This window comes from Hippopotamus amphibius, chromosome 9 (genome assembly GCF_030028045.1).
Source record: "Hippopotamus amphibius kiboko isolate mHipAmp2 chromosome 9, mHipAmp2.hap2, whole genome shotgun sequence".
Classification (NCBI taxonomy): domain Eukaryota; kingdom Metazoa; phylum Chordata; class Mammalia; order Artiodactyla; family Hippopotamidae; genus Hippopotamus; species Hippopotamus amphibius.
The window spans coordinates 24858259-24883701 of record NC_080194.1 but is presented as its reverse complement, the minus strand read 5'-3'; the positions used below and the strand labels follow the sequence as shown (position 1 = coordinate 24883701).

General features: G+C 45.9%; 1 protein-coding gene across 3 annotated transcripts in view; it reads left to right on the top strand.

Annotated features, from left to right (window-relative positions):
* The window catches only part of NAV2 (neuron navigator 2), a 389315-nt gene that overhangs the window by 254786 nt on the left and 109086 nt on the right, over positions 1–25443 (top strand). For all 3 annotated transcript variants that reach the window (XM_057748181.1, XM_057748182.1, XM_057748180.1), the window contains one exon: positions 15795–15917. In XM_057748181.1, the coding sequence (XP_057604164.1) occupies positions 15795–15917 (123 nt within the window). The remainder of the gene's footprint in view (positions 1–15794; positions 15918–25443) is intronic.

The window sequence follows — 25443 nt, the reverse complement described above, 5'->3', positions numbered from 1 at the left end:
ACCTCTGTGCCTTTTGCACGTGGCAGCTCTCTCTGCCCCTAAATCCCTCCCCATTCCATTCCCACCCACCTGCCACAGGCCTTTAAGGATCTGCTGAAGCTGGGAAGCCTTCCCTGGCAACACAGCGGACACCCACCTCCCTCCTCTGGGTCCCAAACACTGGGTCATACCTCCCAAATGGTGCCTCTCAGTTCTCTTTGCTGTGTCTGTCTGTATAACTGCCTGTCCCCTGGACTAGGATATCCTTAAGCAGAGGGCTTGTGTCTTTTTACACCTGCCTCTCTAACATCTTCTGCCAGACCTGCTGTATCTGCTTAGTGACATGTTTGGAATGAAGGGAGCAGGGAAAGAGGGCGCTGGTGCTACTGCTATTTCTGGTACTAGCACCAGCCACTGTTTGTGGCGTGCTTTTAACGCGGCAGGCACTTTTCAAGCATTGTATCATTGAATTCTTAGGGAAATGCTAGGAGGCCTATGACCCTATTATTATCCCCATTTTCTAGATGTGGAAACTGGGGATAAAAGAGGCCACTTGTCCAAAGTCATCCAGCTACTAAGCGGTGCAGACAGTTTCAGGAAGCTGGAGGACTCAGCAATTGAGATCAAAGCATCTTCCCTTTTGGTGTTGCTACCCTGCTGGGCTTTAGGTTCTGAGACCTAAAGATGTTTCTTGGTTTTAGAGAGCTCTATAAATCCTAACCTTCAACTGATAAGTAGGATAATAATGTGGGAGGCAACAGAGAATCTGGAAGTTAGAGTTTCCCTTTTCATTTCCTAAACACCAAGGTTACGGTTAATCAGTGTAATGAAACACATGCTAAAAATCAGCCCTATTCAAAGTGAGCAGGGCTTCTTTTTAAGGACATGAGCCTCCTGTTCCTGAGAGTAATCATGCAGAATCTGGAAGCCTGTGTCCACATGTTGTAGAAGGGATTCCTGTATGAGGTGAGAAGCTGAGAGAGAGGACCTGTAAAAGTCTGAGATTCAAGGGGTCCAGTTCCCACAGGAAGGACTGACGTTCTAATAAGGATGGAGCACAGCTGGGTGTTGTGTTCAGGAGAAGGTCTCTTTGACAAGACTGCCTTCCACAGGTCACGCCAGGCTGTGGGTAAGTAGCAGGGCACCAAAGCTGTTTCTTCTAAAAATGTTCTCACCCATGCCCGCTTCAAATAAACACCAAAAGCAGACCCACCTCTTTCCCTGCTGCAGGTTCTGATCTGGCAGATGTCTGAGTAGCTGAGAATCACTGTCAGCTCAGGGGCTGCCCATCTGCCGAGATGTTCCTAAAAGTTACACTTTATAGATTATATAGTGAAAATGATCGATTTTTAAAAATTGAAGTATAGATGATTTACAATGTTATGTTAGTTTCAGGTATACAGCACAGTATATATCTATTTCATATACAATAGTGTGTATGTGTAAGTCCCAAACACCTAATTTATACCCCCCTTTCCTTTTGGTAACCATAAGTTTGCTTTCTATATCTGTGGGTCTATTTCTGTTTTGTAAATAAGTTCATTTGTATCTTTTTTTCTTAGATTCTACATATACGCAGTATCATATGATATTTGTCTTTCTCTGGTTTACTTCACTTAGTATTATAATCTCTAGGTCCACCCATGTCACTGCAAATGGTATTATTTCATTCTTTTTTTGTGGCTGAGTGGTATTTTATTTTATATATGTACCACATCTTCCTTATCCATTCATCTGTTGATGGACATTTAGTTTGTTTCCATATCTTAGCTATTGTAAATAGTGCTGTTATGAACACTGGGGTGCATGTATCTTTTCACATTAGACTTTTCTCTGGATATATGCCCGGGAATGGGATTGCTGGATTTTTAAAGTGTAAAATGTTACCGTACTGAATAAGCTCACTCTCACTATGCAGGGTGGAGGGGATCTGGCTTTGCCTCCGCCCCATTTGAATGACGCCTTCAGCTGATCTGTCTTCCCTTCTTGTGAAAGTGGAAACATTTGAATAAGTGGAAGCGTGGGAAAGTCAGGGACCCCATTCCTTTGTGCAGCACCAGGCAGCTATTGTGACTGCAGCTCCTACTGCCCTGATAGAAGGTAACTTGAGTATCCCGGAGACAACCAGCCCTTGCTTGATCCCTGCTCTGGAGGTCACGGGCCGGGGTTCCAGCTCCCTCCCAATCCTCCCGTCCCGCCAGGGTGCCCCAGCTGCAGCGGGGGTGCCCCTGCCGCTCCCGGCTCACACCACCCAGGCCGCTCTGTCTGTCCCCAGGCTGGCTGGTTTGCCTGACGCTTGGCAGCTGGGTGTCTCCTGCCCAAGTTGCCTCCCGAGCTCCAGCAGCCGCCTTGCTGCGGGGAGACACACCCCTGTGCTTCTTGCCAACACGCCTGTGGCACTGTCCAAGTCCATACAGGTTGAAATTCTAAGGGGAAACAGTTTTTGCCTTTCTAGCTGATCTCCCTGCTCTAACTGGTTTCACTTTTTACTCCTTTCTAGAACATCACAGACAGTGGGGAATTCAGCCAGGGGCACACGACTGTCTTCAGCTCAGGTTCACAAGCCACTGAGAGTGGCTTTGACCTTGTTCCCTACACGGTGTACTCTGCTCATGCCATGCTGTCCCTTGAGTGGGACCTATGACCCCTCCCTCTAAGCCTTTTCTCACTCGCTGCCCCTGCCTAGGGGGCCCCCATCTTCCTGGAAGTCTTCCTTGAAGCCTTTAGCGAACATAGCCTCTGTTAACATAATTGACTTTTTCTCTAAGTAGATGCAAGGATGTCTCACTTCTTCGTAGTCCCCAAATGCTTAACACATATATCATACATGCAAGCAACTTAATTCTAGGTTATTATTTATTCTTTCATTTAGTCCACCAAGAACATTGGTTAGGTACCTACCTCAAGAATTCTAGGCACAACCTCGGGACTGGGGGTGGTAAAGCAAAAATACAAGCTCAAAAATAATAATTATAATAATCATAATTATAATCATACCGGTCCTACATTTGTTGGACTTGTTGCGTGAGAGGCTGGAACACAAGGAGATACATAGGTAAACCGTTACAACAAAATGGAACAGAAGGGAACCAAACTTCAATTTTATCATAAAGGATTTATTGAACATGATAAGTGTATGGAACACAAAAATATATTTAAATGAAAACACATCAGTAGCTACTTCCTAGTTGTGTTTCCTTGGGTAAATCACTTAAACTCTCTGAGTGTCAGTTCTGCATCTGAGAAATCATCAGACCAAGTAATCTTGGAGACCTCCCCCCACCCCAATCTAACATTCTGTCGTTCTGTAAGACTGTTTTTCTTGGTGTTTTTCTTAATGCCTGGATGCATTTAAGGTGAGGTTTTAGAGGTACAACCTTTTCAGGCTGGTGTCCTAAGAGGGAGGTGGGGGAGGTGATCTCAAAAGATATCTGGTAGCTCAGCACTAAGCTGCTCGAGGGGGCAGAGTATGGTGGAGTGAGACCATTGCACGTCAGAGTGGAGATGAGCAAGGTGGGTTTTTTGGGTTTGGTTTTCTTTAATTCTTTTCCATTATGGTTTATCACAGGATACTGAATATAGTTCCCTGTGCTATACTGTAGGACCTTGTTGTTTATCCATCCTATAGATAATAGTTTTCGTCTGCTAATCCCAAACTCCCAAACCATTCCTCTCCCACCCCACCTCCTTGGCAACCACAAGTCTGTTCTCTACGTCAATGAGTCTGTTTCTGTTTTGTAGATGTTTGTGTCATATTTTAGATTCCACATACAGATGATATCATATGGTATTTGTCTTTCTGACTTACTTCACTTAGTATGATAATCTCTAGGTCCATCTATATTGCTGCAAATGACATTATTTCATTCTTTTTTATGGCTGAGTAGTACGTATATACCACATCTTTATCCGTTCATCTGTTGATGGACATTTAGGCTGTTTCCATGTCCTGGCTATTGTAAACAGTGTTGCTATGAACATAGGGTTGCATGTATCTTTTTGAATTATGGTTTTCTCCAGATAGATGCTGAGGAGTGGGATTGCTGGGTCATATGGCAACTCAAGCACAGTGTTTTAATCACTGAGGAGCACATCATTTGTTTTTTGGAGTTTGTACCATATTGGACCCCACAGGCACTTTTTAGAGTAGGGCAGACTTTCGCCAGCCTTAGAAAAGGACCTTTTTCTGTGGCTCACATGGGCAGGACCCAGGCATTATCTGGGGTATGCCCAGATGGAGGCTGGGCTGATTTTTCTTTTTTCTGGTAGCCCTTGGTTTGTACAAGGAACCTTTTCAATTTGGGATTTTGTTTTGTTTTTAAGATTTTAAGAATTTCAACATGCCCTATTTTGCCAGGATGATGCAGTGTAGCTTGCGGGGGTGGGGTTGGGACCCCAAAGAGACAGCCGTGAGATCTGTGTGTCATGGCTCGGGACAGGGAGGGGCCCCATCCCTGCTCTCAGCCACAGCTTGTTCCCTCCATGTGAATATCTCCTGAGTCACTTCTGTGACTGCACAACACACATTTAGTTGGCCTAACTTAATATGGAGGCCTGGTGCTTACATAGTTCAAAATCTGAGCTCTCCAGGAGGAAAGTGGCAGGTTCTCATCCTCACAGAACTTTAACTCGGCGTTTTTCAGGCTTTAAAACAAAAACAACTCTCATATCCCTTAATGTAAAGACATCATATTCTGAATTGGGGGGAGGGGGTGTGTGAGAGTAAGAATAAGGGTGTCTTTAGAGAATTACTGTCTCTTTAGTAGTTCCATGCAAACCAAAATTCTGTCAAACTTTATAGAATACCATATAAAAAACATTGGGCCTTTTTAGTTGTGTGTTTAAAAAGGTAAATTTGTAACATCACATATGCATTTTCAAACTCATGCCCCACCCCAGCGATGGGCCCACTCCCGTGGAGAACCGGTGTTCTGGCTGTTTGGGTGCTGTTTCTGAAGGTAACCCAGTGCTCACGTGCAAATGGAAAAATGCACAGGGTCAGGAGTTCCATGTTGTCAGCTGTTGTGTCTACTGGGCTTGCCGGATTTAGTGGTGGGTAATTCGAGTATCCTTGTGGTCACCCAGTTTTGGCTTAATCCCTGTGCTTGAAGGCCAGAAGCATACATACATATATATATATATATATCTTTGTGTTTGAAATACATTTATTGAATTCCATTTAGAATGAGTGCCCAGAAAAATGATTTTCTTAATGAAAATGTTACCTGTTAGAAATTTAGCATCTAAGACCACACAGTGAGTCCACTGTACATTTTAGATCCTTTGTATTGGTACATGTACGTCTGTGTGAACTGTCTAATTTCCTTGCCCCAACCCAAGCCTCCCTGGCAAACACCGTCCCATCCTTCAAGATGCTGCTTGAGGGTTCCTTCCCCTAAGAAGACTTTTCTGGCCCTTCTCTCTGCTCTGGCCCTTGCTGAACCCCATGCAAACACCAACATGTCTGTTTCCCTCACCCAGGCACTAAGCCCCTCAAGGTCAAGGACTGGATCTGATTCTTGTATCCGCAGCACCCAGGCCAGTGCCTGCCTCACAGCAGGGGCTGCATAAATGTTTACTGAACAAATGACACCACCTCAAAACATGGACCATCTCTAGGGCAGCAGCCCGCATAGGGCTCTAATGCGGCGCTTCCTGCAGCCTCCCAGCTGCTTCCAGAAATCTTTGCGGAGGTTGGGTGATGTCCGAAGGCCTGCTTTATGTCTCAGAAGGGCTCACGTTAGTACCTTCATCCTCCACCGGTTCTCAGTACCCCTGGGCATTTCTTTCAGCTGCAGTCTAGATAAGACAGTGAAACTCACATAAACCTGAACTCCAGTGCCAGCTGGCTTCTCCCCAGTTTGGTAGTGACTCTGGTTATTACCTGGAGGTGTCTACATGGAAGTGAAAGGGAAGGAGACTCTGGATGTCTGATTCCCACTGCTGGGAGCTCTAGTCATCTCGGAAAGGAAACACACAATCCCGAATGCCAGCATGAGTTCCGCCGACTTAAGGTGAAAAGTGAACTTGTGTCGTAGAGAATTTTAGGGGTCAGGGAGTCAGGTCAGAAATCATGGGAATGGTGAGCTGGAGTAGCATCCAGATTGGCCAGCATGTCCCAGGGCATAGGAAGTGCCTTGGCCAAGCCGAGGGCTTTTCCGGGGTAAGGACATCTAATTGTGGCGCCCCTGCTGAGCCCCCACCGGTGGCCCTCGATACTCTGTGCTCATGCACTGCTCGCTCATGTCCCTTCCTAGTCTGGGCTTCCACGGTGGGACTGTTCTGGGGCCTGCAGGCCTGAAAGTCCATGACCAAGAGTTAAGTGATATTTTAGAAGAACTTAGAGTTCCAGCAACTCTTATCAGGCCTTGATCTGAGATGGAGGGGCCACGAGGAATCAGGGATCGGGTACTCTTAACCACTGAACGTGCACACTGCCCCCTTCATATGCAAGGCCACGACTAGTTGTTATGAGGATTTGACGTTTAAGTTACTGTTACACTATAGTCACGTTATAGTGACTCTTTAACTTTTAGGGAAACTGAGGTCAGTGGAGTTCATGGTTCCTCCATCCAGGTCTCAAGATTTAAGGCAGCATTTTTGACAACTTGATCCTGACTGCAAGAAGCTTACTTAACCAAAAAAAAAAGAAGGTGGAGGAAGAGGAGGAAGGGAGGGAAGGAGGGAAGAAGGAAGGGAGGGAGGGAGGAAGAGAAAGAAGAAGAAAATTACGTGTCTGTTCAAAGTACAGGTTTGGGGGGAAGGGTGAATGGGGGAGGACAGGACATTTTTAGGGCAGTAAAACGTTATCTGTATGATACTGTGACAGTGGACACACATTGTTATGCATTTGTCAAAACCTTAGAGCTCTACAGCACAGTGAATCCGAAGGTAAACTATGGACTTGGGTTAATAATGTATCAACATTATTGATAATAATAATGTTAGTTATTAGTCTCAAATGGTAGTAATGTATCAATATTAGTTCATCAGTTTTAACAAATGTACCACACTGATGCAAGATGTTAATAGGAGAAACTGGTGGTAGGGGAGAAGAGGTTTAGTGGACCTCTATTTTCCTCTGTGCAATTTCTCTGTAAACCTCAAAATACTCAAAAAAAATAAGGTCTATTTAAAAATGCAGAGTTTGGGCCCCACTAATGGCATTCTGCATCTGTGAAGCTGGGGCCTTGGAGTCTGCATTTTTCTCAGGTTCCCCAGATGATTCGGACGTATTCTAAGGTTTGAGAATTCGTGGGTATCAGTCAGTCTCCTTTCACCATCTGTTTCGTTCCAAGAAAGAGCTTAAAGGGGCTTTGTCTACAGAACTGTCTCCTGTGTGCTAGAATGTGTTTCATCTTTCAGTAGGTGGACAAAAAGCTTCCTGCTCGTGCTAGAAATACTTGCTGCAACCCCACACTGACAGTTGAACCACAATAAAGAGAATTCAGGCCAGACCAAATTCCAGACATGGGGACTGTCAAGTTTCCAAAGCGTGCAGCCTTTCTTCAGGAGGGTACCCTGCCAACGCCCGTTTTAAGCAAGTATAGTTATGGGTTGTAATGAAAAATGTATATGTGTGTATTTATTTAAATAGGGGTGATAAATAGGGATAAATTGTTATGCTCCCTGGCTCTCTGTGTGATTGTATATTTTTAAATATATGTATAGAGTTGATGTATATATATATATACAGATCCTTAGGCAAGCCAAACCAAAATGCTCTGGCAATCAATGCTAGATGGAATTTTGTTAAACTTGTAAAAATCCACATTGCATCTTGCAAAAGATGCAAGACCCATAGCAGCATGTTTCATCACCACACAGGAATTTTCCCATTTGATCAGTCTCTCCTCTGCTAGGAGTTTGGTGAGGGTAAGCCCAAATCCACAGCAGTGGTGAGGTCGCGTCTGCGTGCTGAAATGCAGGGTGACTTGTGAGTTACAGCACGGCCATGTGCCACTGCTGGGGCTGTTTACAGCAAACACGAGTAAACACCTTGCGGATGCGGAAACCATGTCTGTCCAAGGGGGCAGCTCAGCCAGGATCCACCTTTGCCCTCACTCTGCAGAGGGGCCACTAACACGGGGCCTCGGGCGGTGGGGGTGACTGGGCTGGGAGCGGACTCAAACTGGATACGCATTTTATACGCATGCGAGATGGGCTCCATGGCTTTCACCGGTTTCTCTGAGGGGTCAACAGCTGAAGAAGATTTAGGAATTTCTGCCACTTTATATAGTGGTCTCTAAACTGCTTTTCGTTGTGTCAAGAAGAGCTTGTTCCTCCGTTAGACATTGTATTTTTTAAACAGGTATGTGCTTTGTGACTGAAATACTGTGTCTACTGTAATACCTACATACACACGGGATTTACAAGGGATATGATAAGAAATAAATATAAACAGAAGCATTTTAGTTTTCACCCCTGTGGGTCATCTTATGGTCCCCGCTACAGAGACCGCTGCCTGAGGTCACCGCTTTCCATTCTCTCCTGCACATTAGAACCGCCTGGGGACCTTGTCGAACTGCAGGGTCTGATTCAGGAGGTCTGGGATACCACAGTTCTAATAAGTTGCCAGGTGATGCTGAAGCTGCTGGTTCAGTGGCAAGTAGAGGATGAGGCAGGTGTTGAGTTCTGTGGCACAACCCCCACAGCACGCCTTCTGTTCTCCTCAAGCAGCTCGGCAGTACCTAGCTTTCGGAAATAAAGTCTGTGGCACCACTTTCCCCCAATGAGGCTTAACGGGGTCCCCTAGGACCCTTTGACTCCTTCTCTGCCCAGGCCTGCCTTTTCCTACTGTTACCTCTGTGCCCACGGCCTGTTGGAGCTGAGCTCTCATCTGACTAGCTTAGCAACGTCTCTGCAGCGCTCCCCGGAGAGGCGTGCTCCGGTGACTAGGGAGCGAGTCAGTGCCACACCTCCTGAGCCTGGCTCACTTCTGCAGGCTTGCCTTCCTGCTGCACCAGGGTCAGAGAATTGAGCGGGGGTTTCCACAATCATCTGGCTTACTTCACAGCCAGGACTGACTCAGTGAGATGGAAGTGAGATGCAGATGAGCCACGGAAGGAGCTGGTGCCCCTTGAGCTGTGGATGCTCTCAGTTGGTGACTCCTGGCTGTTGGAGGAACTTCCCTGCAGTGAAAGGGACATCTGTTTGCCATGGCCCGGTTCTGTGCTCTGAGCCGAGGTGGCTCATCGTACGGCCTCGGGTGGCTTCTTCCGGATCCAGGGAAATAAGGGCAGATTTTGCTAGAAAGGAAAATTGAACCCTCATATCCTCCTAAAAAGAGCAAGATACCATCTCTGGGATATTCTGAAGAGCCAGCCGTCCTAGAGCACAGTGGGAAGCAGTGCTGACCGCTGCCCCAACCCTGCGCTGAGCAGAAAGGTAGGAAACTGGTCCTGTAGGTGCACATCCTCCTCTCCCTCCGCCAGCAGAGTTGTTGGAGGAGTTCCGCAAATGACATGAACCCGAACAAGTGTTTGTTGATTATTCGTGTTGTCTAGTCTGGATTATTTGTAAAGGCCTATCATTTCAGGGAAACCTAACCAAGAAAGGCATTCAAACCTTAAACTTTCTCTCCAAAGCCTGCTGCTGGTTTTGTTTCCTTGTGTGTCAGTTTGGGATGATCCATGATAGGGAAGCAGCAGCACCGTGTTCCTTGATTAGGACTCACCTTTATTTGATTTTTAAATCTTAAGGCGATGCTGTGGGTAGGTTCTTAGAACTGCTCTGTGATACGTTTCTATACTTGTCTTTGGAGGTGGAGGTGGCAGGGGGGTGGACTGGTAAGAGAAACATGCCATATTTGCCTCAGCTTTTGTTCCTAAAAACTGAGGGCAAAGCGGTTTCCAAGTGTTTCATTAGTAAAACTTTAAGTGTTCGCCTAAATTTTAGTGCTGCAATCTTATTATTATTTTATTCTTTTTTTTTTTTTTGCTAGAGAGGAAAATTGAACTTTCATATCCTCCCAAAAAGAGCACTGAAAAATTTAAAAATCTGTTTTTTTCCAACCATATTTTTGCATTTCACGTACATCTTCTCCCCGTAAGTCAACTGTAGTAGATTCTTTCTGTCACTAAGATCGACTTTCTTCCAAAGGATTCAGGCAGCTTTGTGGGTTTGTCCATCTATGACCCAGAGTGAAATTTATTCACCTGACTTCTAAGAGGCCCTAAACTAAAGGGATCCTTTTACAGGTTGGTCCAGAAACTCAATTTACATCCTAATAAACTTAGAATATAAATGTCAGGCCTATGGCAATGGAGTAGAAGAGCACTGTGAAAGCGTTTGTCTTTTGTAGACTTCAATGTTGGTGAAACTCAAATGCAGGGACTTTTCATCTGCCCACATGATTTTCTTTAACCTTATGCCGCAAAGTATGTGTTGATGTATATGTTCATATATTTGTGTTGAGGTTGGCAAGGAATATTTTTTAAATATGCACTTCTTTTATTCCATTTTTCTTTGCTGTATTCACATTGAAACCAAAAGTGTGTCCTCAAAATACACACAAGCTGACATGCCTTTGAAGAAAAGTAATCACGTAGGCTTTTTCTTTTTTTTCTGTTTGTATTGCTTTCATTTCTTGCATCTGAGAGTTTTCCATTTGTTTGTGTCGTGCTCTATTAGGAATACACTGAACTACATCGGTGGACATATTTCTTTCCCTTCTTGTGCCCTCTCACCAGCCCCACCCCCCCCACCCCTCCCACTTCTTGATTTCCTTTGCGATTAGCCAGTGTGTGTTCCTTATGTGCCAGGTTGGGAACTTTGGGAAGGAGGGGTCCTTTTCCCCTCCTCCTGAAGGTGACTCACGAACCAGTTTCACTAGCTCCACATTGTTGCCTCACGACGTACATTTCAAAAAGGAGAGGAGATCTGTCGACAACGTCGGACCCAGAATCTAGCATATTTGTTCTGACGGGTCCTATGAGATTCCAGAGCTTTTTCATAGCTCCCGTCAGTTACACAGGATGCACCTATTTTGTTGAGAAGGTTTCTTGTCAGAGGCGTGCTGCCTTCACAGTTCTCTTTTAGCTGGAGGGAGGTGAGGTCTACCCTGCAAGTCTGGTCATTCCCTAAAGTCTGGGGTGACTCAGACAGTGTCAAGACAAGTGGTGTATTCTGAAAAATCTACAGAAGGAATGATCAGTGGGACAATGCTCACCAAAAATGGAGTGTTCAGTGGTGGAGGTATGGAAAACCTGTTACTCACTGGCTTCCTAATTTCATAGCTTCCTTGGCTTCCGGGCAAAGGTCTCAGCCCCGCCTGGCATCCCAGCCCTTCCTGACTATGCCCCAGTCCCCTTGCAGCCCAGCTCCTGTGTTTGTTCCTGCTGTTCTGGCAACAGTGAACTACTTCCCATCCTCTCAACCTCCTCTCTGCTTTTGTGTATGTTATCTATGTGCCTAGATGGATCTCCCTCCTTTGGCCAGCAAACTCCTATGCAGCCTTCAAGGGCCTAAACAGCACCCCTCTGTGACTCTTTCTCCTGTGTGTGCAGAGCCTGTCATGCATCCATCTGGAATACTATTCATCGTGTAGTAGGAGAGCTACCTATTTACATATCTGAGACCCTTGTCAATTTTGAGCTTCACCAGGACAGGGCAGAAATCAGAGGCTTCTCTGTAACCCAGCCTGGCACAGAGCCTGTACGTAATATTTGTGGGATTAAAAGGGGAGAAGGGACTGCAGAGTCCCTACTCAGTGATATGGGCCATCACTGCTGCTGATAGTAACAGCAGTTATCAATTTTAAGGGCTCCTGATGTATCAGGCACCGGGCATTATATGCACTGTCTCAGTCTACCCACCAGGGCCCTATGAGGTTAGTCTGTAGTTTCACCCATCCTGCAGATGAGGAAACTGAAACTTGGAGAAATTAACCCCTAAAAGTGATAAAATTGGGATTTGAACCCACCTACCTGCACTGTGATCTTGACCCCAGTTTCATTGTTTTCGTCTGAAAAATAGAGATAAAAATAATGCTTGATAAGACTCTTTTGAAGTGGCATGACTTACGCGATACACTTAGCACAGCACCCAGCAAGCATCAGTAACCATTAGCACTTGCTAACACAAGGGGCCAGGGAGGCTTTGAACCAGGACTCACTGACAGCAGAGACACACTCCTAACTGATGTTCGTGGGCCACCCCAGGGTGCCCCAGCCTTGAAAAGCAAGAAAAACCCTCCGCAGACACCCTGTCTCTTTAGCAGAGGCTCCCACTGTCCCCCCAGGGGCCTCTGGGGAAGCAGCAGGAGGTGGAGGCAGAGAACCCCTTCCACCTATTGCTGCGGAACTCGGGAGGCTAGTGTGGAAACTCTTCAGTTGCTCGGTGACTTAGTTAGGACCCCAGCAAGCAAACATTAGGAGGTTCCCAGCACCTCGTTAGGCTCTAGCAATAATTATTTATTTCCCCAAGGAGAAGGAAAGTGCAGCCCTGGTGCTCAGGGATTTGGTCCCTATGTCAGCTGGTTCCTTTCCTTGTGACCTCAGGCAAGTCATTGCATCTTTACCCAACGTGAGCCTCTGAGGAAGTTCCCAGAGATGGGACGTAGCCATCCCTCCCGGCCTCCTGAGCCTTCAGAAACACAAGCCTTTTCACCTTCCAGGGCGAGGGCTTGGTGTTTTACATCAGCACACCAGTGACCGCTTCATCTCTAAATTATGCTTCCTTAAGGGATGAACTGACAGCAGCCTACATTAATGCATTCAGTAGCCAATTCCTATAGAAATTTGGGTTGAAGCAAAAAATGTACATTTTTCATTGAGACTAGAAGAGTTATTAAAAAATATATACAGAACTTTTTATAAATCAGACTACTGTATTTGGTGGATAATAATTTTAGAAATAAATACTTTAAGTTCTTGAGTATGAGCCTGATTCAAGTGACAGCTATCTCCAGTGCTGTGCTGTCTTGCAGTGAAAAGACGTAGGATTTATTCTGAATATTAAAAATAATATGATTGAATACTTTTTTACAAATCTCTGGGAGAAGAGGTAAGTTCCCACTTTTCCTTAACCATTTCTGACTCCTCCATCCCTCCTTCCCTCTTTCTCTCCCTCTCCCCCCACCCCCAACACACAATAAATGAAATAGATTTGTAAGGAAACTGGATCATTGTCCACTGTGTCTTTGGTGCATTTAAGAAGGCAGGGGATCCTGATGTATCCTTGACTTTCCCCTCCTCTCTGCCTAAACAAAATCAGAATTCCCAGCAGCAGTTGACACGCTAAGTTAGCACATCAAGTCCTGTCTCTCCAAGGCTCCCCGCCTCCATCGGTGGTTGGTTCTGCACACAACCACCTTGCCCCCGTTGTTACCGGGCCGGGGGCTGCAGCACACCTCAGCCTTCCGTCTCTGGAATGCTCGCCAGCCCCTGCTCTTAGCCTTCCCAGAAAGCCAGGGCTGTGCGGGTGGGGGCCTTGGTCGACATGCCCGGGTACGTGTAATTGCCCAGCCGTGTGTGTTGTTTCACCAGCAGTAAAAACCCAGCAAGGAGATGAATGCCAAAATGAGCTTGTCCTCTGACAAGATCTCCCCAGTTGAAAAATTTTTGTTTATCTACATGGCTGAGCAGACTTTGCTAAAATCAAAATTAACTGCCTTGCTTCATGGTGCAGCAGATTGTGTTTTGAAGAGATTCCACAGAAATCTCCTTGAAAGGACATTTGTTCTGGAAAGTCTAGCCTTTGGCAGAGCTACATTTTAGTATGTGTTTTTATTCCCCTTATGTGAATTGTAGGGTGTACACATGGAGTCCGCTACCGGACCCAGGGTTACTACATCTTTTGGGTGAGTAGGTGGCTGGATGGATGAATGGATGGATGGACAGACGGACGGATGGACAAATGGGATGACTGGTGGGTAGACAGGTTAATTGCCATATGCGTTAGATGTCAAATTTGCTGACTTTTAAGAGGAAGAAAAACCTGTAATTGATGTCCTCCCCAAATGTTTTTGCTAAACTTCACACTATGGCCGTGTCTTTAGGCCTCACTCAACAAAAACGATATTTACTAAGCACTTGGTATGTGTTAGGTCATGGGATATAGATTTGAACAAAATAAAATAGTCCCTGCATTCAAGGAGCTTACTGTCCAGTGTGGGAACCAAGTGTCAAAAAGTCATTACGCAAATAATTATTTAACCATAGCTATGACTGCTGGGGTTTTGGGGTTTTTTTTCTTTTTTGTTGGGGTGTAACACAAATACCATAAAATTCACCGTTTTAAAGGGTACAATTCAACCACAAACAATTGGTTTGACTGACTTCAGCAGATTTTCCATTATGTTGGCATTGTGGTCATTAGTGTCACAAAAGGGGGATGAATGGGGCCATCAGAGAAGTCAGTTCAGATGCGGTGTCCTGGAAGCTAACCTAAGGGAGAGTTCTGCTGACCCAAACCAGACGCTTCTTCTCACCCAAGGTGGCTCCTGTGAGAACTTTCTTCTCTGACCCTAACTTGACCCTGCTGGTCCTGGGAAACCTCCACAGCATCCTGTAAGTCCATTTTTCTAAGAATATATCCCAAGAAGTTCTAAACTAGAGGGAGAACAGTCTCAAGGATTGAGAATCCTCAGAATCTACCCCTTATATTCTAAAGCCAAGATACTAAATGCAGTGACACAGTCCATGATGTAGCTCAGCTGACTCTGCAGCAAAATAACCACTCATTCATTGGTCGTCTTACTCCGTTATTTGACTTGAAATGCAAATCACTTGCATTTTCAGATGTATTGCGGGTCTGATGCGGCCCACATGGGAATTAAAGGTATCTGGGTTTGGTTTCTGGCCCTGCTCGAGTTTTGCTTTACGTTGTTGTTCTCCTGTGGAGATGGGGGTGATGGCACGAGCAGTCTCCTTTGTGGGGTGTCGTGGAGGAACCAAGGTGGATGAAGTAAAGCCGCTTTGGACCCGAACTACTTCCTACTGGGAGCTAATCTTTCAGGAGCTGGTCTGATTGGTGGATAGTCAGCCATCTATACAGAAAGTTTCAGGGGTCCCCCCTTCCCCTGATTTCATCAGAAGATAGCTTTATGGCATCACCGAGAGATCTAGAAAAGTAAAAGAGCATTACTGTTAATCTGAGAGTTTGGGACACCCCGCCTTAAGACATCAGTATCAAAGGTGAAATTTACCATTGTAGGTACTTCCAGATGATGACTATCCTAACAACATCTTCTGCTTATGTGAACTTTTACAAATTATAGAGCACTTTGATATTCCTTATCTCACTAATTCTCATGTCCACCTTGTGATGCAGGAAGGCTGTGATATTCACATAGTTTAGAAGAAAAACCCAGGACTCAAAGAAGTGACTTGCCCATGATGACAAAGCTGGCTCTTGTATCTTCCATCTTTTCTTTCTATCCCTCTTAAAAGCTTGCCTACTTTTTCTACTGTGCTATTCTGTAATATTTTCCCCTATAATTTGCCAATGTCTTGTCAATTTCATTCACAGTACTTAGGTAAAACACCTGCTTGTATAATTGCTGACATTAAAAAGAATGTCATCAATGCATCTGACTGTTAATTTTATTCACTAGTTCCCTTCTGCTTCATAGACACCTGTGAGTTTGGGTTAATTAAGGTGAGTTTTATTTTTGCTAGCAAGCTGGTGATCCTTTGGGTTGAATCAGCTGAGTTATCCCTGGGCTGTGATCAGTGACAGAGCCTCGGGAACACCTCAGTTCCTTACCCCTTAGAGCACAGGATGGCCATGCAGGGCTTCTGGATATGAACGGCAAGATGGTACAGGACTTTCTCTTAACCATACATTTGCCTCATCCTCTTCTCCTTTCAAAGGTACATGACCGATGGTGGACTTGGCCTCTACACCCGCCGCCTGAACCGACTCCCTGATGGGATGGCTGTGGTGCGGGAGACGCTGCAAAGAAACACCTCCCTTGGCCTCGGAGATGCTGACAGGTAAGCCTGCTCCACTTGGGGCTGCCCAGGTGCGGAGGTCATTCCAGAGGGGCCTGAGAAGTGAGAGTGGTGATAGTGAAAGCAGATGGATGCTACTTTAATCCTCCAGAGGTTGGGAGGCCTTGAAGCTGGGCCTGGGGTTAGGAGCTGGCACAGCAGGTGGAAGAGGGCTACTGACCAGCTCTTGCCTCCTGCTTCTGGGTGGGATGGTGCTTCTGACAGCAAGAACCCAAGGAGTCCAGGCTGGCAGTTTTTGTTGTCGTTTCGACTGTTGCTACTGCATCTTTTTCAGTTCAGCAGGCCCTGGGAATCTGCTTTGCTTCCTCTGTAAGCCAGCTTTCTAGGTATTGCACCTTGGAAGGAACAGAGTCTCTGGTGATGCACAGAAGGTCTGTGTGTAGAAGGGAGCTCTTCTGGCCACAGCTGAGCAGGCTTCCCCATAATTCTCCTGTGGCCTGGTGATGGGAGGCAAGGCTTAACCATGTAGCTTTACACACTGCATGCTGCGTAGTTGACATGATAGGGCTTGACTGGTCTTCGTCGCTTCAGAGACAAAAAGAGCTTCAGAAAACACTGTGATAAAGAAGACTGTTTGGCCTCCAAGTTTCTAGTCCTTACTCTGACACAACCAATTCTATGGACCATGAGCAACCTATTAAAGAAGGGGTTTGGACTGAGTGATTTCCAGGATTCCTTCCAGCTCTGATGTGCTGTATTTCTCGATTTCAATACCCTTTAGTGATCTGATGGTTGAAGGATTTTTCTGGCATACTTGACCCCTTTCCACGTCTGGGTTGATGAGACATAACATGGAATTTCGATGTGAGTGTTTTGAAATCACTGTGCTCTTTTTGGAGGCAAGATCTCGTGTGTCAGAAAGCCAAGTATTTGTAGCACAAGACGAGCTTCTTGCTCTTCTCTTAGCAGGACATACATTTTACAGAGAGTGAGATGACTTCTGTAGTTCTCTGGCTTCAGAGAAATAGGGCAGTATTACTAAGGAGACAAACACTGAAGTTACCCCCGGAAATGGAATGTGCTGAAAAGGAATCTTCACCCTCTCTGGGGAAGACTTGGAAACTTGGGATGGTGTGGAGAGTGCTGAATTAGTTGTCAGGAACTTAGCATCTGCCCAAGGCCCAGGCTCTGCCACCTACTCGACTGTGTCCTTCTCAGAGTGTCCCCAGCATCCAAGGTCGTGATTTATAGCAGAGAGGACAAAAGACTTTCCACTACGGTGGCAGCTCAAGTCAGCTTTTTTTCCTGTAATTTTATTTAAAGTGTTGGTTTGACAATGCTAGGTGCACCATTTGGAAACTGCTCTTTCTAAGGCTAAAACTCTCTATAACTAAGATCTTTAGGGTAAATATCAGCAAGAGAAAAGTCAGTTGTTGTAACACCCCCACCGGAGAGTTCACAATTTGCTCAATCGTTGTGCTTGTTTGAGTTCTCTTGTAAACATGGAGTTGCTTAGTAAATCTGTTAGCATAAAGTGAAGGCCTTATAAGGAACATTTCCCACTGTAGCAAAAGCAGAGTCTGCACTAGGCAATTTAATTTAATGCTTCCTTGCAGGGTTAATGGAATGATTATAGATCATAGCTGAGCTTGCTCCTGCTTTTGGAGGTGGAGGATTTGGCTGGGGGCTGGAAAGATGGGTGGCATTTGTTCTGTTGTTCCAACTGAGCCTCCATGGTGGGACCAAACAGACAACAGTGTCTTCTGGTTCTCCCCAAACTGGAATTGTTCAGAGGTGATCATTTAAGACTGAATGGATAACGGACCAACTTTTAAAGAAAGAATTCAGGTGACTTAAAAAAAAAAAAGGCTCAATAATGCTGATGAATTTCCTGTTTTATTTAAGTTTTGACCTGCAGGCAGTGAGATATTCTGCACTGTTCTTGAATATGTTAAATTTTTTTAATCTCCAAAGTTAGTTTAAACAGATCATAGAAGTGCTTTATCTTTGGCTAAGTTGAAGTAGTAGTAGATTTGGTTTTGTCAAGTTCTTCATGTAAATCTCTTACCAAAACTATGTTCTAGATGAGTGTTTCCCCCAAAGTGAGAGGCTAACATTAATAGTATAGAAAATAATTTTTGATAGACAAGGAAACATTTTTTTTAACATTACATTTTAATTTTAGTTTAAAAAAACTTACAACTAGCATTCAAACCTATGATTTTACAAATATTGCTTAGGGTAAGGATAGTGTAGGCTTGGGACAATTTAATGTGAAATATCAAGGAAGAATATCACAGATGGTGTGCAGCTATATTAAAACATAAAAAGTAGTATGCAAATAGCTACAGGCTAGGTAATCCTCTTCTTATCCGTGTGACTGGAAATGTTGTTTAAATAATTTAAACAGGTGAAAAAAATGCAGAGAACCCAGCACCTTTCTATAATTCTTCCCTTTTAACCTGAAAAAAAGAGCTAAGATATTTCCATGAAGTTTTTTTTTTTTTTATAAAAAAGACAGCCTAGTCCTTAAGGATTCACACACAGGCAGGAAACTACATGAGTTCTACAAAGGAAGTAGGAAAAGTACTGAGAGATGATTTCCGATGAGACCTCAGCAAAGGGAAGACAAGCACCAGAAGGGCCGATCACCAGCCCACTGTGCAAACAGGAGCATCACTGGCCTTGGCAGTGCAGCCCCAGAGGACAGCCCTCCCGGAGAAGACCCTAAAGGACGCCGACCCACCAGGCAGGCCGCGGCTGTTGGCGACAGGATGTAGCTGAGGTATCTCCAGGGTTATTAAAAGTAACTGATAGGAATGTGTACCTTCAGAGTCTGGGAGACAGAGACCATGTCTGTTGGTGAGTCTCGTATGTCACCAGCCAGCTTCTGAGAAATCATAAATGACAATCATAAGTTCAAGATGCCAAGTCTGCCCTTGATCTCCTGTCCCTCTTTACGGTCGCCACCCGTGGGCTCCAGTGTTTACCTGATAGTCATCGGGGCGACTTTCAGCAAACTGGAGCCAGGTGGCTGAGAAGGGAGGATCAGAAGGGACAAACGGAGGGGGTGTATTACAAGCTCTTGGCCCCAGATAACAGATAAATCAAGAGAGCTTTGGCATGGAGGTCTCTGGACTGGCAGCCTGAGAGGGGGAAGGAAAGCAACAAGGTGGGCCCAGGGGCAGGGCCCACAGTCACGTGGTTTGTGGAACGCCAGCTGATTGCACGCACTGCTGTCTCCTCGGAGCCCATCAGAAGTTCTTGAACTCCAGTGAGTTGAGTGCTTTCAAAGCGTAAAGCTCAGCTCTGAGAACATTTCCACTCTCAGGTCCTTTTCTTTGTCCGTCCAAAGCACCGCCGTGGCCCCTTCCGGCTTCGTGCTTTAGCTAGCAGTGGGCTGAGGCAGTTAGATGCTCCCCTGATGGTCATGTACGTGTCATTGAGAGCACATGGAGGACAGAAGCCGGGCTCCTGTACACATAGATGCTGAGGAGGACTTTGCAGTTACTTGGTAACTTTCTTCTCAACCATTAAAATACTTACTGAACGCCAATTGCTTTTATTAATTTAGGTAATAATAAAAATAGCAAAAAAAAAACTATTGCCTCACGTTAAAACGTCAGCCTGAGACTTGAACAAAATGAAAATTGCCCTCCTACATCACCAAACAGGAAGGAGAAACTTTTTTTCCCCTTGTTACAAGATTTTCATTGCTTTGCAAATGCTGCACATTTTAGGTATCCAGATGGCATTTCAGTTGGGCTTCAGTCGTTGTGTAAACTTACTGTCTGCATTTGGGACACGGGCCTTGGTGCTCGGAGCCATCCCAGCTTCCACTTGAACAGGGAGTCCCACATTCTGTGGATGTAACTATGCAACCTGGTATTTGCCCAGCCTGCCAAGCCGGGCCCTTCTTCCTTGCCGGGAGTGTCACAAGATCCCCAAGAGCCCAGGACACTGCTTGGCTTTGTGATGTGTCTGGAACAACGCAGCCTTCTGGCACCAGACAGTGCATTCACGGATTCGGGCCTGACCTGGAGAGAGGAGCTGAATCCAGGCCAGAGCACCCTGGCCAGCAGGTGGAATTGGTAGGAGCCCTTACCACGTGGTAGATCCCCAGCCCAACTATTTGTGAGGCATCGCCCCTGCTGGGATATATAGACTAGAGGGAGCACAGATGGGAACGACTTCTCCCCTCGTTTTCCCTTCCAAGCCTGGGGTAGGGAGAACAGGGGCCCCCCAAAGAGATCCACGACCTAATCCCCAGCACCTGTGAATATGTTACGTTCCTTGGCCAGGGGAATTAAGGTTGCTTCTCAGCTGACGTTTAGATAGAGTGCCCTGGAGTATCCAGGTGGGCCCAGTGTAATCACAAGGTCCTTAAAAGTAGAAGAGGCAGGAGAGGGGAACAGAGTGCTGAGATGTGAAAGGCACACCACCCGCCCTGGCTGGCTTTGAAGATGGAGGAAGGGACCACAGCCAAGGAGTGTGGGTGACCTCTATAAAGAGGAAAAGGCAAAGGAACAGATCCTGCCCCCCTAGAGCCTCCAGAAATGAGCATAACCCTGCCGACACCATGATTTCAACCCTTGAAGCCCAATTCAGACTTCTGCCTCGAAGAACTGTAACATAGCACATTCTTATTGTTTTTACCCACCAAGTTTATTATAATTTGTTACATCAGCAATAGAAAACTAATACCAACCTTTGTCAGAAAATAATAAAAACAATCACAGTTGCCATTTCCTGATGGACTGCTATATGCCAGAAGCTGTGCCAAGCACCTTACAAACATTATGTCATTAATTCCTAACCCTGACCTTTTGAGAGGAGATATTATCCTAGTTTCATAGACTTGAAGCTATGAGAGGGTTAGGTTAGTAAACTCACTGCAGGTTACATCCATCCCTAACTGGCTAGTGTCCAAGCTGGGATTGAAACCCAGGCCCACTAGAACCCCTGAGTCTCTAACTACCTGACATACTGCCCTCATAGGAAGCCCCCATGCAGGGATTCTTCCCTAGCTCCAGCCCTTATTTGGTCTCATCTCGTTAAATGAGGCCCTACTTACTAAAAATGTAAACAATGCTCAGATGGCTGGAAAGGCGAACTCCATCCTTGAGGGACAATGCAAAACAGTTTGCATTAAGAGGGAAGAGAGTATATTTCTTGACTCCTCTCCCTCCATCCCAAACTTTTTACACAGGCACACTGCAGATGGGCTGACCCTCACCCCTTATTCCATCACGATCTCAGGCCTCAAGGAAAAGGCCCTTTCTTATACAGTGCTGGGCCAGTTTACCCCTTAGCCTCCTCACAGGCTTGGAGGAGGGATGCCTATTTGTGGATTCTGCCAACTTGTGTGGTTTGCTGGAGGAAGAGTCCCCAATTTCAAGATCCCAGGCCAGGGCTGATCCTTCCCTTCAGAGATTCTGGAAATCCAGGGTCCACAGATTCGCCAGAGATTCTGCAGTCATTGGAAGAATTCTCCCTGCTCCCGGCCAACTACTGTGTAGTCCCTGAGGCATTGCTCGAGTTTCTCTACCCAGAGTTTGGGGGTCTGCAGGCCTGCTTGGCTGGGCCATGGTTTAAGGAGGGCTCCCCTAAAATGTTCCCTCCTCCCTCCTCGCTTTCTCCTCTCTGTCTTTTGTGTACTGTCATTTCCTAATCTTCCCACATCACCAAGTAAGGCAAGGGGCTAGTGTTTCCCCCTCTTTTGTCACTAATCACACTTCATGCCATCTCTGGCTGCCAGTATTTTAGCCCTGTTTCCCCTGCCTCCATGCAGTAGGAGCAAGAGACTAAAGCTCTGTACTGCCCAGTGTAGGAGCCCCCAGTGGAATGTGGCCATGGCAGTACAAAATAAACCAAATTGAAAGCCTGCTTCTTAGTCACACGGGCCACATTTCTAGTGCTCCCAGGTCCCACGTGGTTCAGGGCTACCCTACTGGAGAATGCAGACACTCTTTAGTAGATAGAGAACATTTCATCACTGCAGGAAGTTCTTTTGGGCAGCGCTGATATAGACCAGCTCATTTCTATTTCAAAAGACAGCTATAGAGTAAACGTGGGGTTTACTGTACAGAAACCCTGGCTCTAGTTAAAATTCCTGAGTTTCAGGGTTTTGTCTCTAAAATGAGGACAGTACTCACATGTGCCTCACGGGACTATTGTGAGGCGTGCTGGAGGTGAAGTTGGGGAAAGTGCTTTATAAAGTAACGAACAAAGATAAATACACTGGTTATTCCTCAGTCCTGCAAGCCATTCAGGGCAATCTGGGCTCTACACCTCTGCAGTTCTCTTTCCTTTATATTAATTAACTAATTAAGCCCTCTTCTTTCCATAACAGCTTAGAATAAAAGAACAATTATAAATTAAAAGCATGTAGCATTAGGACGGGGGAAATGGAAGTTAGAATATGACATGTGGAAAAGGGAAGAAGTTGAGAATACAGATACACATAAGGTCCAACATGGTTTCATATTTGCAGTAATTCAGCATTGAGCTTCCTACTGGCCCAAGTGAAAATGAACTTTGCCTTCCTTCCCCCGACCCCCTCCCGGACTATTCCCATACTATTTTGTCTTCATCTTGCCTTGCTTGGCTCAATCAATTGCTCTCTCTCTCTCCTTCTCCATCCCTCTGTCACTCCCAGCCCTTCCCCTGTCTTCCTCTCATTCTCCTGGCCTGCTCCTTCTCACTGCCCTATAACTGCCTGTTACACCCACTAGTGCCCCTGAGCATTTTCCTGGTTCTGCATTCCAGGGTTATACTCATCTACTTGGAATAAGAAGATGCCTCTAGCGCAGTGCCCAGCATCAGTGATCTTCATTGTGTTTCCTTTCCATCCCTTTCCCCTTTCTTCTCCTGCTCGCCTGTAGCAAGAGAACACAAAGTAGGAGGGAGTGAAAGTCACTTTCATTTTAAAGCTCATAAAAGGAGCCTTAGAGGCAAACCTCTATTTCCGTGGTAACAGGGTAATAATTACTGCATTGGCCTTTCCCAAGGGCCTCTTTTCTGCCGATACCACTGGTTTCCTTTTTAGGTAAGAGCGGCTGCTTGTGGAATGGGTGGGCAGAGGCCACCTGTGCTGATCGGGGGGTTGGTGCTGACAGGAAGCAAACCATCTGCACCTTAAGCCACAAAGGAATTCTCCCAGGGGGATGTAAATAGAAGAGAAAGAATGGTCTATGGAGTATCATTTCTCAAGCATGCAGTGTTTTCACTTAAAGAAAAAAAAAAAAAGGCAGTATAGTGGCCCCACTATACTGTAGCCTCCACTCCCTCATGTTGCCCAGGTTCGTAGTTTTGTTCCAGGGTGTGCCACAGGAGAAGCACAGCAGAGTGTGTGTGTTAGGGGACAGAGGACTGTCACTCCCCCAAAGTACATTTTCCAAAAGCGGTGCCTTTTCAATAGTTGCTTAAAGGGGTAATTTGGAGACTTGATGGTGGTTCCAAGTATGGATGAGAAGACATCTAGCATTACAAAAGCAAGAGTGAGAGGCCAAAGAGAAAAGACCAGGAACTTCCCTGGTTGTCCAGTGGTTAAGACTCCATGCTTCCATTGCAGAGGGCATGAGTTCAGTCCCTGGTTAGGGGAACTAAGATCCCGTATGCTATGCGGCATGGCCAAAAAAAAAAAAAAAAAAAACCAAACATACAACTCCCTCAAAGAAACCACCAGACAGGGCACCTTTTTCTGTGCTTCCTACCCCAGCAACCCAAAGCATAGGCCACCATTCCCAAGTCAGAATCTGACTACTCTTGTGCCCTGGAACAGAAAATAACATCATGTGTTTTAATCTGAGTACCTGGGCAAGTCTTTGCAGCAGTTAGGATAGGCTAGGTTGTGCTGCATAACAAACAACTCCCAAAACCGACCCTCAGTATCTGGCCATTGCAGATCAGCAGGAGGCTATGTTGTACATCATTCTCACCCTAGGACCCAGGGTGCCAGAGAGATGACCGTTTAGAACATTGACTATCCCCATGGCAAAGAGAAGACACATTGCCTCTTAAAGCTTCTGCCCAGGAATGGCCCCTGTAACTTCCACTCACTTGTCATTGGCCAAAGGAAGTCACAGGGCTACACTTAAATTCAAAGGTGAAGAGAAGTACATTTTTGCCAGGTGCCTGTGAGAACAAAATACATGGAGAACTACTTAGTGACTCATTGTTTTATTACATACAAGTGTCAGCCTGAGCCTCATGCCACCCCCACCCCAACCCATTATGTAACCGACTCTGAATCATGCAGTTCATCACATAGTTACTGCATACCTATCAGATGACGAGGACCATGGCGCCTAGTCTGACTGATGGCCTCAGTGGCGGAAGGTGAGCACATTGATGAGGAACACGCTGACCGAATCGGCTGAGGAATTTTAGACAATGCTATGGGTCAGTTGTATTTCAACAAAGTATTTGGGCTGTGTCTTTTTTTTTTTTTTTTTTTTAATTTATTTATTGGCTGCATTGGGTCTTTGTTGCTGCGTTCGGGCTTTCTCTAGTTGCGGTGAGTGGGGTTACTCTTCCTTGTGGTGCATGGGCTTCTCATTGCGGTGGCTTCTCTTGTCGCGGAGCACAGGCTCTAGGCACGTGGACTTCAGTAGTTGCAGCACGTGGTCTCAGTAGTTGTGGCTTGTGGGCTCTAGAGCACAGGCTCAGTAGTTGTGGCACATGGGCTTAGTTGCTCCAAGGCATGTGGGAATCTTCCAGGACCAGGTCTCGAACTTGTGTCCTCTGCATTGGCAGGCGAATTCTTAACCACTGTGCCACCAGGGAAGCCTCTGGGCTATGTCTTGATATGTGACAGCTTATAGAAAATGCTGAGGACTGTGTAATTTTGACAGAGCATCTCCCATGCACCAGGCCCTGGGGATCCAAAGGTGAGTCAGGACATCGTCCCTGCTCCCTGCCCTCAAGAAGCTTGCAGTCAAATTGAGGGGAGAGGAGCCTTAATAAGCCATCATAACGCCATGTGCCAAAGAGATTTGTGGCAGCTGGAAGGACTGGGGTGGCCCTGGGGGCTAAATGTTGGGAAAATCCTATGTTGGGAAATTGTTGTTACTGTAATAAAATGCAGGAGGTTTCTTTACCTGTCGGTGACGATTTGAGAGATCCTTGAGAAATATTACCGAAGTGTCAAAATAGGTCTGCTTATTTCATTATCCACTTGGGATTTTCCTTTTGTTTCCTTTAATATCTTTGTCATGTTTGAAGAGCAGCCCAGCTGTGATTTCTGTGACTGAAATGTAAGAGCTGATGAAGTAAGCCTGGTGTAGAAGGAACCCTTACACCGGCTGTGGAGAAGTGTTCCTGATTAAGTGTAGCCTTTAGGCTGGTCATGCTGGGCAGCTGTGCCAACCCAGAGTTCCTATTCAAGGTTACCTTGCATGTAAATGTATTTTCCCAAGGCTGCCTCTCCAAAGAGAATCTTACCATGCAGGGCTGGGTGAGAGAACCCTTCAGAGTCACCAGCCGCAGCCCTCCCTCACTTTGCTAGTGAGGAAATCCAGGCCCAGGGAGATTGTTAGTGGTCCAGTGATTGCTCTGTCCTCCAGGC